This window comes from Topomyia yanbarensis, chromosome 2 (genome assembly GCF_030247195.1).
Source record: "Topomyia yanbarensis strain Yona2022 chromosome 2, ASM3024719v1, whole genome shotgun sequence".
Taxonomy (NCBI): Eukaryota; Metazoa; Arthropoda; class Insecta; order Diptera; family Culicidae; genus Topomyia; species Topomyia yanbarensis.
In genome coordinates this window covers 194,783,766-194,798,853 of record NC_080671.1, presented here as the reverse complement: position 1 = coordinate 194,798,853, position 15,088 = coordinate 194,783,766, and the positions used below count along the sequence as shown (strand labels likewise).

Here is a 15,088-nt window from a genome sequence, read left to right as displayed (position 1 = left end):
ATGGAAACGGAATTAGACGAGAACGAAACCAGAGCCGTGTCATCACAGGTCACTCGCAATAACTTACCGAGCATTTTATCGCGCGCCACATCAATCCGGGCAATTCCGAAGGCGGGATCGGTGTCGGCGGTGTATTTGTCTATGGTAAACTCCCAGTAGTGTACACCCCGCGAGAAACCGACCGATCCGAGGGCCACCCGGTGTTCCCAGCCATCGGCCGATACGGTCCGGTTGTCATTGGAGAAGTTCAGTCCCGAACAGGGTCCGCCGCTGAGCACCGAGTCAAAGGTGAACCATGCCACTGGAAAAGAAACAAAAATTGGTTATATATGTAGTCGCTTGATGTGTCGTCCGATATGGTATGGATGGAAACCGTTTCGTGAAAGGCTTTCGCGGATTATGCCTTGATGTGCTCGAGGCGGTGTATCCCGATATCGAATCTCGGAACATATTGTTAACCCGTCGAATGAATGAAGTCCATCCAATAATCTGGGCGAAACATCTAGGTGCAGGATAAGTTATAAAAAAGCCATCAAAACCGGTAGGCTTTCTTAGAAAATAATGAATTTAAATAGTGAATTTAAAGTAAGTTTAATTGTGTACTAAAATATTATTTTGAGCCTTTTTTTTGGTTCAGGAAAATAAATGCAAATTTTGCGGTTTTTGCATCGATTATTTCAACAATTAGCTTTCCAATAATTGAGAACAAGGGCAATGCGTCTATGTAAGCAGTTGAGCATATTGCTACCTTATTTCACAAATATATGGGTTCGAAACAGCCATATGAGAGTACCCCCTTACACATTTGTGGAGGTTTGGGGTCGTTACGAGAACTCCGTAGGAGATACCGAAGTAAATTAGTAATGGAAATTGCTTTTCGATTTTGTGTCATCAGAATCCAACACTAACTTAGTGACAGGACTAAGCTAGCACTAGATTGATGCTAGCTCAAAAAATAGGAAGACAATTATTGTCCTTGAGCAAACCCCTAGCCAAGCATGTTGTTCCGCAAGAAAAGGAATTCATTTTATGGTTATGATAACTAATGAATCGAAGCATTTGGTTTGGCTTAGGCTTTCGCGATTCGAACAAAACTTTCTAGTTGTGTTCAGTGTATGAAACTGGATGAATTTCTCTGGCAATTAAAACAGTTAAACACAAGAGCAGTTTTTAAAAGGCGTAGAAGTTTTTACATGTAGTATTTTCCAAAAAAATGTTCACTTTATGTTATACAGCAAAAATATCTGAAAAACAGTTACAGGGAATGAAAACTTCCGCACGCAAAAATATGCACTGATAAAAAATGTTAATGCTTTTTTCACAATAACAAAAATTTGTGTAAAAAAATCAAATTACATAAAATACAAGTTTGTCAATGATTTATCTTATCTAAGTAAAACTTAAAGACAGTATAAATGTAATTGACGAATTACGCGCCAACTCGAGCAAATGTTGGCAGCGCCCTCTCAAATTTTTAATGAAACTTTCTGTACATGAGAACTTTGTCACAAAAAGCCACTTTGCATACTTTGTTTTTTTTTTTCCAAAAATGATCTAGACTGTGTTTTGAAAAGGGCCAAACTTTTTTTACCAATTTTTTTCAAATAGCTATACAGGTCGGACTCGATTATCCGGGGATTCGATTATCCGTGATTCGATTATCCGGGGAAAATGATTCGATTATCCAGGTGTTTTGAAAAAAATCAAATATCAACTATAGTGTCTTATTATAAAGCTAATTCGATCATTGCAATCAACAGAACATTTTTTCGGGCAATTGGGGGGTCTAGGGTTTTACATCCTTTCAAATTTTAACCTACCTCAAAAATAGCTTATATATGGGTTATTCCGCGCAAAGTGACCTAAAAAACAAAACTTGGAATCGACCTTCATGGATTGGAACCAGTTTTGAAGAAATTGTTCATTTAGAGCCAATATATAATCCGCATCATTACTTTCGCAAATAAAATTTTATGTACCTAGCCGACAACTAAGAACTCGTAATTTATTCCAAGAACAGTCTTTTTGGACAAACTATGCTAAAAATAGCCCCATCAATAGAATGATGCGTCATTATAATGAAAATTGTGTAATAATTGACCTTACCATGTCTAGAAAATAAATTAAATCTGAACTAAACCGTAGAAATAATGTATAGTATATAAGTAAATATTATAAAACCATTCTATGTAGTCTACCTATGCTTGACGAAAATAAATAAATAAAATAAATAACCTAAAAAATAGCCCCTCAGTCCATGGGAACACTCTTAACCGTTATGTGTCCGACGCGGTACCCCGGGACCTTTTAGGTTTCAAATAATGAAATTCCCATCTTTTATCCGTAGCAGGAAATTGAAACTTTGTGACATCTTAGAACTTCACTAAGTCAAGCTTTTGGGTTAATAATGTTTTTAAACTAGTATGAAGGGAGTGAAGAGGGGCTCCTGATTTTTTTTACTACGTAGCAGGCCGACGTGGATACCCGGGTACCCACAAAACTGAAATGCCAATAACTAAGGTAATTTTCAACCGATACTGATGCTTTTGGGTGTTTTGGATTCAAGAATTCATCCACTTTTAGACTTGGTGAAAATGAATCGGGTTACTTTAACCGGTTCCCGGGAATCCGGATTTCCGGAAGAATAATCCAGTGCTGGGATACTATTAGTGATTTTCAATGGAATACTAGCGATATGGGTATAAAAATTGCATCAATAGGTTATATCTCGTGATTTTGGAACCATTTGTTAATTTGACCCCAGAACGGACATTCCGAAGCAGGTTGTAACAATAAATAACAGACTTCCGAGACAATTTGAAGAGTTTTGATACTCATATTGCTACACCCTTAGAAAAAATGAAAATTACATTTGACGTAAACAACGTAGCAACGGTTTTTTCTGTCTGATAATAGGATATGTAAAATTAAATATTGTGACTCTTTTGATTTAAAACTCAGACTGAATGAACTGGTAAAAGTCGAACAACTCACAATGTCACATAATGAATGTAAATTTATGTGAATTGGGACGCTCCTTTTATGTGCATCTGGCAAGACGTAAAATTACAAGATTTTTTTTGCTGTGTAGGGCATTATTTAAATTTACAAATCATACCCTAGTACTGGAACATTACTCCTGAAAATCCGGATTACCAAGAACCAGATCTATCTATCCGGTGCATTGTTACAGAATCAAGTGGACGAGTTCCTGAATCCAAAACATCTAAAAGTTTCAAAATCTGTTAAAGGAAGCCATAGCTATGAGCATTTTAATTTGTGGGAACCCGGGTACCCTCGTTGGCCTGTTATAGGTGTTTTTCTTTGTTGGACACATAACGGTTAATTTTAACTTATTGTTTAAACAAATGTTTTTCTTCGGATTATATCTCTGGTACTGTTTGCACTAGAATCAATCAGCGAGATATTTTTTTTAAGATTTGTTTAGGGATTCAAAAACAAAGAAAAGTTTTAACGCCAATATTGGCAAATATGCCAATATTTTACACTGAAAGTATATTTTTCTCGTAATACACATATCGGTTACTGTAGGCCACATAAAATGTCATTATACCTACATTGCTCGGTCGGTTTCTGGCTATCTCTTGGAATAATGATGACATCATGTCATGTCATTGACATGCTTCTCAGGATTCTGCTTGGATACTTTCCAGGATTCGAAGGATCGAAGTTTTCTTAGTATCCCAATGGAATCTATTTCAGAACTTCGATTCAATATTTATCCGTATTTCTACGGTTTTTCTCTGAATTTTGATGCAGGATTCTAGAGAAAAGTTTCTAAATGTCTGGTGGAATCCTTCTCAAGATAGAATTCCGCTGAAGATTGCGCTTTATTCTAGATACTGATGGAATTATGGTCCTATTTTCATTGAAATCCGGTGTAATGTTCTGATGAATATCCTGCTTTGAGTTCCAGTGGACTTTGACACAATATTGCTCTTCTCCCATTATCCCATTCAACAAGTGATTCCTGCTCAGAATTTCAATGGCATCTTTAACTCCATCGTGTCCTTCTTGTTGATGAACAACCACGTTGCTAAATGACTATAACTTTTGGTTTACACAATAACAAGTAAGGCTAATAACTGCGACTAAGATCTTTCATTTGAGCACTAAAAGTTATAAATATTTGCATTAGAACAGAAGTTATTACAAATAATCTCAAAGTTCCGCTGAAGCAGTGCTGCCAGGGATAGTTTCTGTTAATGGCTGAAATTAAATTTTGGAATATTTTCTTAGCCTGGGAATATTATTGCAAACTGCTAAAACTTTCTAATTTAGATTGCCCTATACTGGAGCCAAGAAACAGACGACCCCAAGTTTACTAACTTACTTTATTTTTTCTGATATTCGAATAATCGAACTTGTATTGCAAAAGACACACCTTATTAAAAAGTTTATCTTAGAATAGCTATAAATAACTGATACATACCGTTAACTCGTTACCAATATGAATAATAAATGAAAACCAACTGAAAATACAAATCACACCCTGAAAGTCTGAAATTACGTTTACCATAATAGGAAAATTTACCCTGACCATTTTATTTCCAATTTCTCCACGAGTAAAGCTTGAATTCATAAAATAACGCAAAAAAAGTTTGATTCGATTATCCGGGTAGTTCAATTATCCGGGGTGAGATTTTTTTCAAATCCCCGGATAATCGAGTCCGACCTGTAGTCTAAAAATGACAAATCCTACAAAAAATATTGTAGGAGTGATTTTTACAAAATTACTCAAATTTTTGAATAAAAATATTGAAAAAATTCTTCATTGACGCCTAAACTGAAAAAATCGATTTTAAAAATTAAATGTGGATTTACAAAAAACCCCATTTTTGATTTGGATGAATTTTTTTGCTAAATAGGTAATTATATTCCCAACCTACCGTAAAAATTCAAGGTGGGCACTTTCAAGGAAAAAAAGTTATTTGAAAAAAAAATTTCCTTCTCCAAAATACACTGAAGGAAAAAAATTCAGTTTGGATAAGGAAAAGTTTTCTTCAAATAACTTTTTTTTTCCTTAAAAGTGCCCAACTTAAATTTTTGGCGGTAGGTAGGAACATAATTATCTATCTTGAAACAAAATTTCATCGAAATCAAAAATGGTTTTTTTTTTGAAAATCGACAATGAATTTTAAAAATCGATTTTTTAAGTGTACAAGACGCCATTTTTGACATCTTGCACTCAAAAATTTTTATTTTATAGATGAAACCTTAATAAACATTTTGCAGAATAGCGCACATGTCTAAGTCATTTTACTGCTTCAAAAAAATTATTAAACATTAGGTACTTTTTGCCACAATTATATAAGACGACCCCCTTGAGGCTGAAAACTACAATAAAGAGAGCCTTGCGATTAATTCTATATTTTTATGAATTATGCCTACAAACCAAAAATATGAATTTTATTGTTGACGTAATTGCAAACATGACACAATTTAACAAACCGTAATTCAGGAAGTGACGAAACATAACCGTGTTTGCTTTAATTTTACATAGGACTAATTTCGCGCCAAATCGTATTCAGAATTGGCAGCACCCTTTCTGATTCTAATGAAACTTTCTGTACATGAAGACTTTGTCACAAAAAGCCACTTTGCACATTTTGTTTTTCCAAAAATGATCTAGACTGTCTTTTGAAAGGGCCAAACTTTTTTTTTACCAATTTTTTTCAAAGGGCTATAGTCTAAAAATGACAAATCCTACAAAAAATGTTGTAGAAGTGGTTTTCACAAAATTAGTCAAATTTTCGAATAAAAATATTGAAAAAATTCTTTATTGACTACTACACTGAAAAAATCGATTTTTAAAATTCATTGTCGATTTACAAAAAAAACCATTTTTGATTTCGATGAAATTTTGTTTCAAGATAGATAATTATGTTCCTACCTACGCGCGGTATTTTTTCACGCAGTTTTTTTACGCGGATTTTGAAATTTACGCGGATTTTGAAATTTACGCGGTTTTCATTTACGCGGATTTTTTAAATAACGCGGTATCCATTAACGAGGTTCCCATTAACGCGGATTCTTAAATTTATGCGGTCTTCATTTACGCGGACTTTGAAATTTACGCGGATTTTGAAATTTACGCGGTTTTCAGTTACGCGGATTTTGAAATTTACGCGATTTTCATTTACGCGGCCTGTATCCCCCGCGTAAAAAAACCTGAGTGTATAATGAATGAACATATGTATTATGTCTCCATTTACACCATTTAGTACCACTGTGATCCATTAATTTGAGTATTCAACATGTCAATATATGTTTAATTTGGGATTTCAATAGATCAATTACGATTTTGTCACAATTTTTTGGCTATAATATGTCCCTTCGACGTCTTGTGATTCGTTATGATAAATACGCTGCATTGGAAAATCCATTTTTTGAAGTAGAATACTTCTAGCGTTTCAATATGGGGTCCCGTTTCAAAAATTTCAGTTGAGAAATTTTCCCAGGTTTGAAATGCGAATATCTTCCGTTCTACTGGACGAAATCGCAATATTTTTGCACTATCTGATCGGAAATTTGTGCACGTATTTCGTATTAAATTTCGGAATTACTGCGACTACTATAAATAAACCAAAACAAGGATTTTCAGAAAATCCTTCGAAAACAGCGAGGAAAATGCGCAATTTGCCAGCATATCCCACGCAGAGTCGTCAAAAAGGAGCATGTAAGCGTTTCATTGCATACAGGAATGTTATATATACAGGTCACGCGAGCTTGTTTTGTATCAGTGGGTGCTCGCTTACCACACGAGCAACATGCTCGTCCGGACGGTACAATGAGCGGTATCATGTTTGCGTTCCCGTACCAAGCGTCATCGCAAGGTTCTTCGTGATAAAATCCAGGGAATCACCAAATCTGCCATTCGGCGTCTGGCTCGTCGTGGTGGTGTAAAATGCTTCCCCGATTTAATCTACGAATGCTGATGGTGTGCAGGAAAATGTCACCCGAGATGCCGTGACCTACACTGAACACGCCAAGCGCAAAACCGCAATGAATGTCGTCTATAATCTGAAGCGGCAGGGACGCACTTTGTATGGATTTGGAAGTTGAAAAGGTAGAACTCACTTGTATCATTATAAAAAAGGCCCTGTTCAGGGCCACCAACATCATTTCAAAGAATAAGTTTGCATTTTCTGTTTCATGGACTGTTTCGCCCTGGAGAGCAATTTGGGTTAAACCTTAAATTATGATTTATTTCAGTACGCAAATTGAAAATATGGTCAGAAAGAAACTGGAGTGAAGTGGAAAACATTTTTACTAGGCGCATTCAAAAAAGGTTTCAATTCTCAAACATTTTACCAAAGTGCCGTATTACATTATTCTCTTTACCCTGAGTGTTCGATAATCTCCGTATTGGAAACATAATTTCAATTTTGTTCTTTATCAAAAATATGTGGTCGACCAACGAAAGGGTGGAGCTATGAAGAACACATATTGAGGACAACACAAAAAAGGACGAGCTTACATTGCGCTGTAGTCAGGTATAAAAACTCAGCATGCTGTTGCTCACGCTCAGTTCGCTGTTAGAAGAGTTGGCCAAGTACGCCGTCTTCCATGGCACCAAAACTGTTACCATATACACCAGCTCCAAGTAAATTTCGAACACTGCCCAAACAAAAGGCCCTTTTCAGGGCCATCAATTTATCGAGAAAGAATGAAATTGAAGTTTTGTTATTACAAACATCAGAAAGTTGCTTGTCAAGAGCGTTGGATGGTAAGTGAGCCACTTGTGAACGATACCGTCGCTTTCACGTAGAATGGCACAAAATCAAAAGTTATTTGTGATTTAATGATTCAATTTACAAAAATCGAACGTTTTCTAACGTTTCGATATAGGTGCTCCGTTTCAAAGTTTTCGGCCAGAATGCTGCCTGTTTTTTCAAACGTGAAAATCTGCTGTTGTATTGAATGAAAACCTTCGATTTTTGCGCTGATTGGAAATAGTTGTGACTAATTCTGTAGAATGTACAATCACTGAAAATAACGGAATTTGTGAAAGCAGTGGTTGGTCCGTACAATTCGATTCCAAGCGAGCCAGACTAGTTTTCGTTGGAAGGTCCAACTCTGACAATAGAAGTAAACTATTTTATTTTGAATTCAACTACAACTTCCTTGAAAACAGCACAGCTAAAAAACTTTTGGGAAAGACGCGCAAGCCTAAATTTTCCACTATAATGGAAACTGCCTGTGCCCCGTCGCACAGCATCATCAAGATTGATAGTAATTCAAGCCGGGAGGAAAGAGGTTGTAAGGCAATGGAAAACGAAAATTTCATTTATATCTTACTGGAATATAATTGGCTGGTCCTGAAAAGAACTTGTTGGTTTGTGGTTTATTTTGGGTCACAATTTAGGCCCGCTCGATTGCTGATAGCTGTGATTTCTCGTAGGGCGACAGTTTCTGTTCAGTAGCGATGAGGCTTCCTAACGCCAACCGTGACTGGGGCACTTTTACACTGCCTTCGTTGCTTACTGCTTGCGGGGAGGCTTTCCTCCGGTGGTCTTACGAGCGGTCTGTTTGGTACGGGCCATTTATCAACAAAGAATCGAATTGAAATTTTGTTATTACAAGCATCCGAAAGTAGCTTGCCAATAGCGTTCGATGGCAAGTGGGCTACTTGTGAACAATATCGTAGATTTCACTTAGAATGACACAAAATAAAAAGTTATCATTTGTGTGTTTGTTTACAGTTTCGTGTTTACTAGGCGCATTCAAAAAAGGTTTCAATTCTCAAACATTTTACCAAGGTGCCGTATTACATTACTCTTTTTACCCTGAGTGTTCGATAACCTCCGTATTGGAAACACAATTTCAATTTTGTTCTTTATCAAAAATATGTGTTCGACCAACGAAAGGGTGGAGCTACGAAGAACACATATTGAGGACAACACAAAAAAGGACGAGCTTATATTGTGCTGTAGTCAGGTATAAAAACTCAGCATGCTGTTGCTCACGCTCAGTTCGTTTCCAGCATCAGCATGCAGCAGTTCGTTTGCAGCATCTCCCGCAAAATTCAAACCGCCGTCCGTTTGCTGCTGTCAGAAGAGTTGGCCAAGCACGCCGTCTTCGATGGCACCAAAACTGTTACCATATACACCAGCTCCAAGTAAATTCCGAACACTGTCCAAACAAAAGGCCCTTTTCAGGGCCATCAATTTATCGACAAAGAATCGAATTGAAGTTTTGTTATTACAAGCATCAGAAAGTGGCTTGCCAAGAGCGTTGGATGGTAAGTGAGCCACTTGTGAACAATATCGTCGCTTTCAAGTAGAATGGCACAAAATAAAAAAGTTATTTGTGTGATTTGTAGACAGGTTAGTGTAATGATTCAATTTACAAAAATCGAACGTTTTCTAACGTTTCGATATAGGTTTCAAAATTATCGGACAGAATGTTGCTTTTCGTTGTTTTCGTTGGAAGGTCCATCTCTGACAATAGAAATAAACTATTTTATTTTGAATTCAACTACAACTTCCTTGAAAATAGCACAGCTAAAAAACTTTTGGGAAAAACGCGCAAACCTAAATTTTCCACTATAATCAAAACTAGCGCCCCCGCCGCACAGCATCATCAAGATTGATAGTTATTCAAGCCGGGCGGAAAGGGGGAGGGAGGTTGTAAGGCAATGGAAATTTTTATGTGTAATAATAATACTTTATAATTGGCTGGTCCTGAAAACAACTTGTTGGTTTGTGGTTTATTTTGGGTCACAATTTAGGCCCGCTCGTTTTCTGATAGCTGTGAATTTTTCGCAGGGCGACAGTTTCTGTTCGGTAGCGATGAGGCTTCTTAACGCCAACCGTGACTGGGGCACTTTTACACGGCCTTCGTTGCCAACCAGCTCCCTGTCAAGGACGACGTCTCTGTACAGCCAGCATCACAGCCATGAAAGGCAAAACATTGATTTTGAACCGAATGATTAGAAGCTGTATTTAGTTACAAAATGTCGATTTTCTGAATGATATGATATTAAATCATCCCACAAGACGCAAAACGTCGTGTGGAATGCTTGAATATCGAGCATAGTGCCGAACATAATTCTTTGTTTGGGGCTTTATAGCTATAACGCCTCATATATGTCGGTCGCTGTCAAACTCCATATGATGGTATAGGGTTGCCAGGGGGCTGTAGCCAACTGCTTGCGGGGAGCCTTTCCTCCGGTGGACTTACGAGCGGTTTGTTTGGTACAGGCCATGTAGCGAAAAATGCTGATCTGCTACTTCTCTGATGCTGGTAGTAGGACGACGGTTAAACGCTCGTTTGCGTGCCTTCATTCATAAAAGTTCAACAATATTTTCAAAGAATGTTGCAAATTGTCAACTTGATAATTCCAAAAATACTCCAAATAAACTATGAATGTGCTAAAGTCGACAAAATCGCATAGAAATTGCTTATTCCAGAGCAGAACTTACCGGTCTAAAGTGTATTCTACTTCACTCCGGTTATGTCTCTGACATTACCCGCCCATCTTTTTAGCTTCATATTCGTTCCCAGCGACTTTCAAAACTTCAACGTGAAAATGTTCATGGTAAATTATACAGTAAAAAGTGCTTTGCACATGCTAATGAAGTCTAAGGGATATATTTTGTAAATTTGACTAGTCGTAAACTTCAAGTTATTTGTCATATTAACGATGAAATAATTGCCAAAACAGCCTTCTATTTATTTCTATACAAATATTGCACAGTTCCCACCAAATCGAACTGCACAGTATGAAAGTGTGATGAATCAAAAGTGTGATCAAAAGTGCAACTCCTTCCCGGTCAAACCATTCGGAATTTGATTCGGAATCCGGAATGAAGTCAGTATGGATTCCAAATCAAATGCAACAACCGATTCTGAGTCGGAATAGGTTGTTGCATTTGATTTGGAATCCACAATGACTCCATTAAGAAATCCGAACCGGTTCCGGAATGAGTTTAACTGGGTTCGACCTGACAAATTATTGACATAGAAAAGTGTCAAAAACAAACTTCTTCTTACTTTTAGTAGCTGGAAGGTTAGCGTGGCTGCCAGTATCCCGGTTTTTACAATAAATTTGATGGAAAATATTGATTTTTTGTCGATTTCATATCATTTCATTTGGCAACCGTGAAAAAAGTGTGATAGCGAAGTGCATCAAAAATCTAACTTTCAAAAGAATAAGCAATACACATGTGAAAATACTTACCTATCACATTCGCGACTTGCATTTTGTCTCTACCAGTCTCTGTGTGACTAGTTAAAAAGCACATGTGATCTTGTCCCAGTCCATTATTGCTTGTGGCACTAAAAACTGGATTCTAATGCGCACTTACTACTCTTCTATTAAATACTTCTCATAAACTGGTTGGTTCGACTGGTCTGTCTATGAAAATACCATCTCTATCACTTAAAATACATGTGTTTTGATAGCTCGCAGTTTTCAGTAGCAGTTTAATCATTGTGCGGAGTCCAGGTTGGTGGGAAGTGCGAAATATTTTCAATTATGTGTTAAATACTGTACCTGAAAATTCAAAACTTCTGGTTCTAAACAGAGGGATTTAACAATTCAGTCGAGGTTTTTAAAGAGTTTATGAGTGTTGTAAATTATTAGCAACTCAAACAAGCTTTTTACGAAAGAATAACAGAACAGACACAATATTTTTGGCCACCTGTTTGTATGAACCCTTCCCATAGTGCACTGGTACACCTTTTCAATATGTCACTTCAGCAGCAAAAATTTCCTGATGATTGGAAGTTTTCGGTGTTCTTTTTTGGTGCACTGCCCGATTCTGCCGTTGGCTTGTTCACCGTGAAGTCGTTCAAATTGATTACAAGCTAGTATCTCATTGATACCTTTTACAGTTGGTGTGAAAGAAATATAATGGTTCTTAGTGTTGCGAAATGCTTTCATCGTACGAGGAACATGTTTACTTTCAACTACAATATTGCTGGAACTCAGCTGCATGACCATGTAAAAGATTTGGGCGTCAGTCTAGATAAAAGACTAACGTACATTCATCACTTCTCAGCGTTCATTGACAAAGTAAATCGTCTACTTGGTTTTATGTTCAAAATATCCAACGAATTCCGGGATAGTCTATGTTTCAAAGCGTTATATTGTTCACTGGTGCGCTCACAGTTGGAATTCGCAAACGTTGTCTGGTGCATCTACCATGCAACTTGGAGCCAAATAATTGGAGCCGTCCAGCGCAAATTCATGCGATATGCGGTACTTCAATTTCCTTGGAATGATCCGCTAAACCGGGTTCCATACGACGACCGTTGTCGACTATTAAGCCTACACACCTTAGAAGATCGTAGACACGTGTCGCAAGCTTCTGGCTGAATATGATGTTCCCGATATTCTATCATAAATTAACCCATTATATCCTAGCGTATGAAATTTCATACGCAGAACTATCCATCGTTTAACGCGTATTTACTGCAGAATTTTGGCATCTAACTGCTTTATTATTGCACTAATGGGATCATTGCACCTCATATTTCATTGTGAAACAAGACAACTGCCATTTTTATAATTTTGTTTACATTTTTAAACCGTGTATAGTTGGGGCAAATGGCGGCTGAAAAGTGCGCAATACATTTAATTGAATTTTATTGTTGGAATTCGTGCTAATAATTCCATTATGTGACAAAACGTTCCTACAGGTGTAAAAGAAGTGTTGTTTATCAGAAAATCCGAAGAAATATGTCAAACAACTTAAAATTTGTTGTTTTTATTTAAGCGTACGAAATTTTTTGCACGAGATATTTTCCTTCTCAAAACCATTTTAAGCGGTGATTTTATTTTTCCCATAATCTTTGATACATTTTTTGGTGGAATTGAAGATATCACTGCATTTGGCTCACTTTTTGAAACCCATGGGTTATAATGGGTTAACTCCTACGTACCAACTCGTGTCCTTCATCCTCGAACACAGCTGCAGACTGAAATTCGAAATACTACTACGCTCCCCACAGCCCGATATTAGCAATGATTCATCGCTTCAACGGTTTAACCGACATCTTCGATTTCGTCATTAGTTCTGCACAGTTTGGAAATCGATTGCTATCACTTTAGGTTAATTATTTATAATTTAGCTCATTAAGACTCAATGTCAATCTTTTCCTTTCCCCCAAGAGGTAGCAGTCTATTTCTATATCTTTCCGGTCGTCGACGAGTTATAAGTTTTTTCAGAATATTACCAATTTGTCGTGCAAAAATATTAAATATAAATACAAGTGCCACTCACCATTAATTCGCATTGTCATAGCAAGATAAGATAAGGTAGACACACTTGATTTTATTGCAGGCTCGATTGATTGTATCATTTTTATACGAGCAGGTCGGAATCGGTTTTTCAAATTTTCAACTTTTAGGGTTCGGGACGGGTTCAAGTTTTCCTGATATTATATATTCGGGTTAGAGGGCTGCAATTGGGTACAAAAAACTAAACTCGACCATCTGTACATATCTCGATTCATGACCTTATAATAAATGGTAGTTGAAACAGGAGTATTTTTGATTTGCTTCAATCACCTTGAGTTTGAGCTTGTGCGACCACCCCTGGCTGCTACTCCGTTATCGATCTGGACTAGCTGAAGTTGCTCAGAGAATAAGTAGATATTTATGCTTGGGAATAGCGAAACATCTTTCAATGTGCATCTCCTGGTTATCCTAAAGTATTGATCAATGCCGGCGCCGGCCAGGCCCGAACGTAGATCGCGGAAGGAAAGGGAAGGAATGGTTAGTCCGATACTTGCTTTTGCTAGAGGCCGTATATACTACTGCGCACTCCACAAGTATCACAGGAGGAGGATATTTTTGTTAGTAAGAGTATAGAAGTTGGACCACTTCTTCTTTACTATTTTTGGTTTGCTTCAACCAGTGATATTAAATTTCTAAAACAAACAGTTTTGACGAAAAAGTGTTCATATCTTGTCAACGGCAATATTTATATATATGGTAGCTTGACACAAATTACCCACCCCAAAACAGTCTAAAAGTTGTCTGAAGATTACTTCAGTTTTATCACGACAAAAATTATAGAAATAAAACCATTTCCTCAAGAAACCATGATTTTAAACGTCTGACTACAACCGTGAAGAAAAACGTGCTAAAATGAATAGAAAATGACCCCCACGAGTGAGAATCATTGCCAATAAATTTGACAAATATTTTTATTTTGCGATGGCTTCTCGAATATATTGATTTTAGAACAGTCAAATAAATTGAAGCAGTTTTGCGAGTATTTTTGGTGAAAATATTTTCGTCTCGTGTAACGTCCGCTTTAGTCGAACTCTTCCATAATATGAATGAATATTAGGTCCAATTTCTACCATGACATAAACGAATGTATGCATAACGGTTTGCTCTTGGGTAAACATCATTGGAAGCTTCTCCCCTTCATGTCATCATTATCGCTCGTTAGAACAACAGCTTCGTTTTCTGAAAATAAACTCAAAGCCCGACTCAAGTGTTCTACATCCGTCAAGAGCAGTCAAGTGGGAGCGTTATGAATTTAGCTTTTCTTTTTTTTCGCATACGTATAGGAAAAACGCATTGCAAAAATTCCGTTTCACCGAACGTACACCGATGTGACGTGACTCGAATGTTAGCTACACCCATAGTCTAGCAGCAACAATGATATTTCATATAACGATATGGCACAGAAACCCAACTCACCTTCCGCCGTCTGCAGGCCAATGAGTTCCGAGTAGTCGCCCTCGCCGGTGCTGTTGAAGGCCTTCACCCGCGCGTTGTACATCGAGTTGAAGTGCAGCCCGTCGACAGTGCAGATTGTCTCCTTTCCGCAGTACACTTCCTGTTCCGTAGCGAGGAGCGGGGACCATTTTCCGAGCAGCAGCCATCAAGATGTGGAGCGTGAAAAGCGTTTGCCGAAGTGAACAGAGAAGAAAAGAAATAAAAAATAGCAAGTTTATATTGGCGGTAGGGTTTCGGGGAAAATATACAAAGCATTATTATGCGCTCCGAATGGGGGAGAAAAAACACAGTCGTGGTGGAAAGCGAATTTCGGCTTCACTAGCTGGAGTTTGAGAGAAAGACGTGGTTTTGCTTTAAAATTGG

The 15,088-nt window shown here is 37.4% G+C and overlaps 1 protein-coding gene across 3 annotated transcripts in view; it reads right to left on the bottom strand.

Moving 5' to 3' along the window:
• The window catches only part of LOC131682556 (E3 ubiquitin-protein ligase TRIM9), a 280,613-nt gene that overhangs the window by 6,837 nt on the left and 258,688 nt on the right, over positions 1–15,088 (bottom strand). For all 3 annotated transcript variants that reach the window (XM_058964125.1, XM_058964126.1, XM_058964127.1), the window contains 2 exons: positions 14,687–14,825; positions 68–301 (listed from right to left, as the gene is read on the bottom strand). In XM_058964125.1, the coding sequence (XP_058820108.1) occupies positions 68–301; positions 14,687–14,825 (373 nt within the window). The remainder of the gene's footprint in view (positions 1–67; positions 302–14,686; positions 14,826–15,088) is intronic.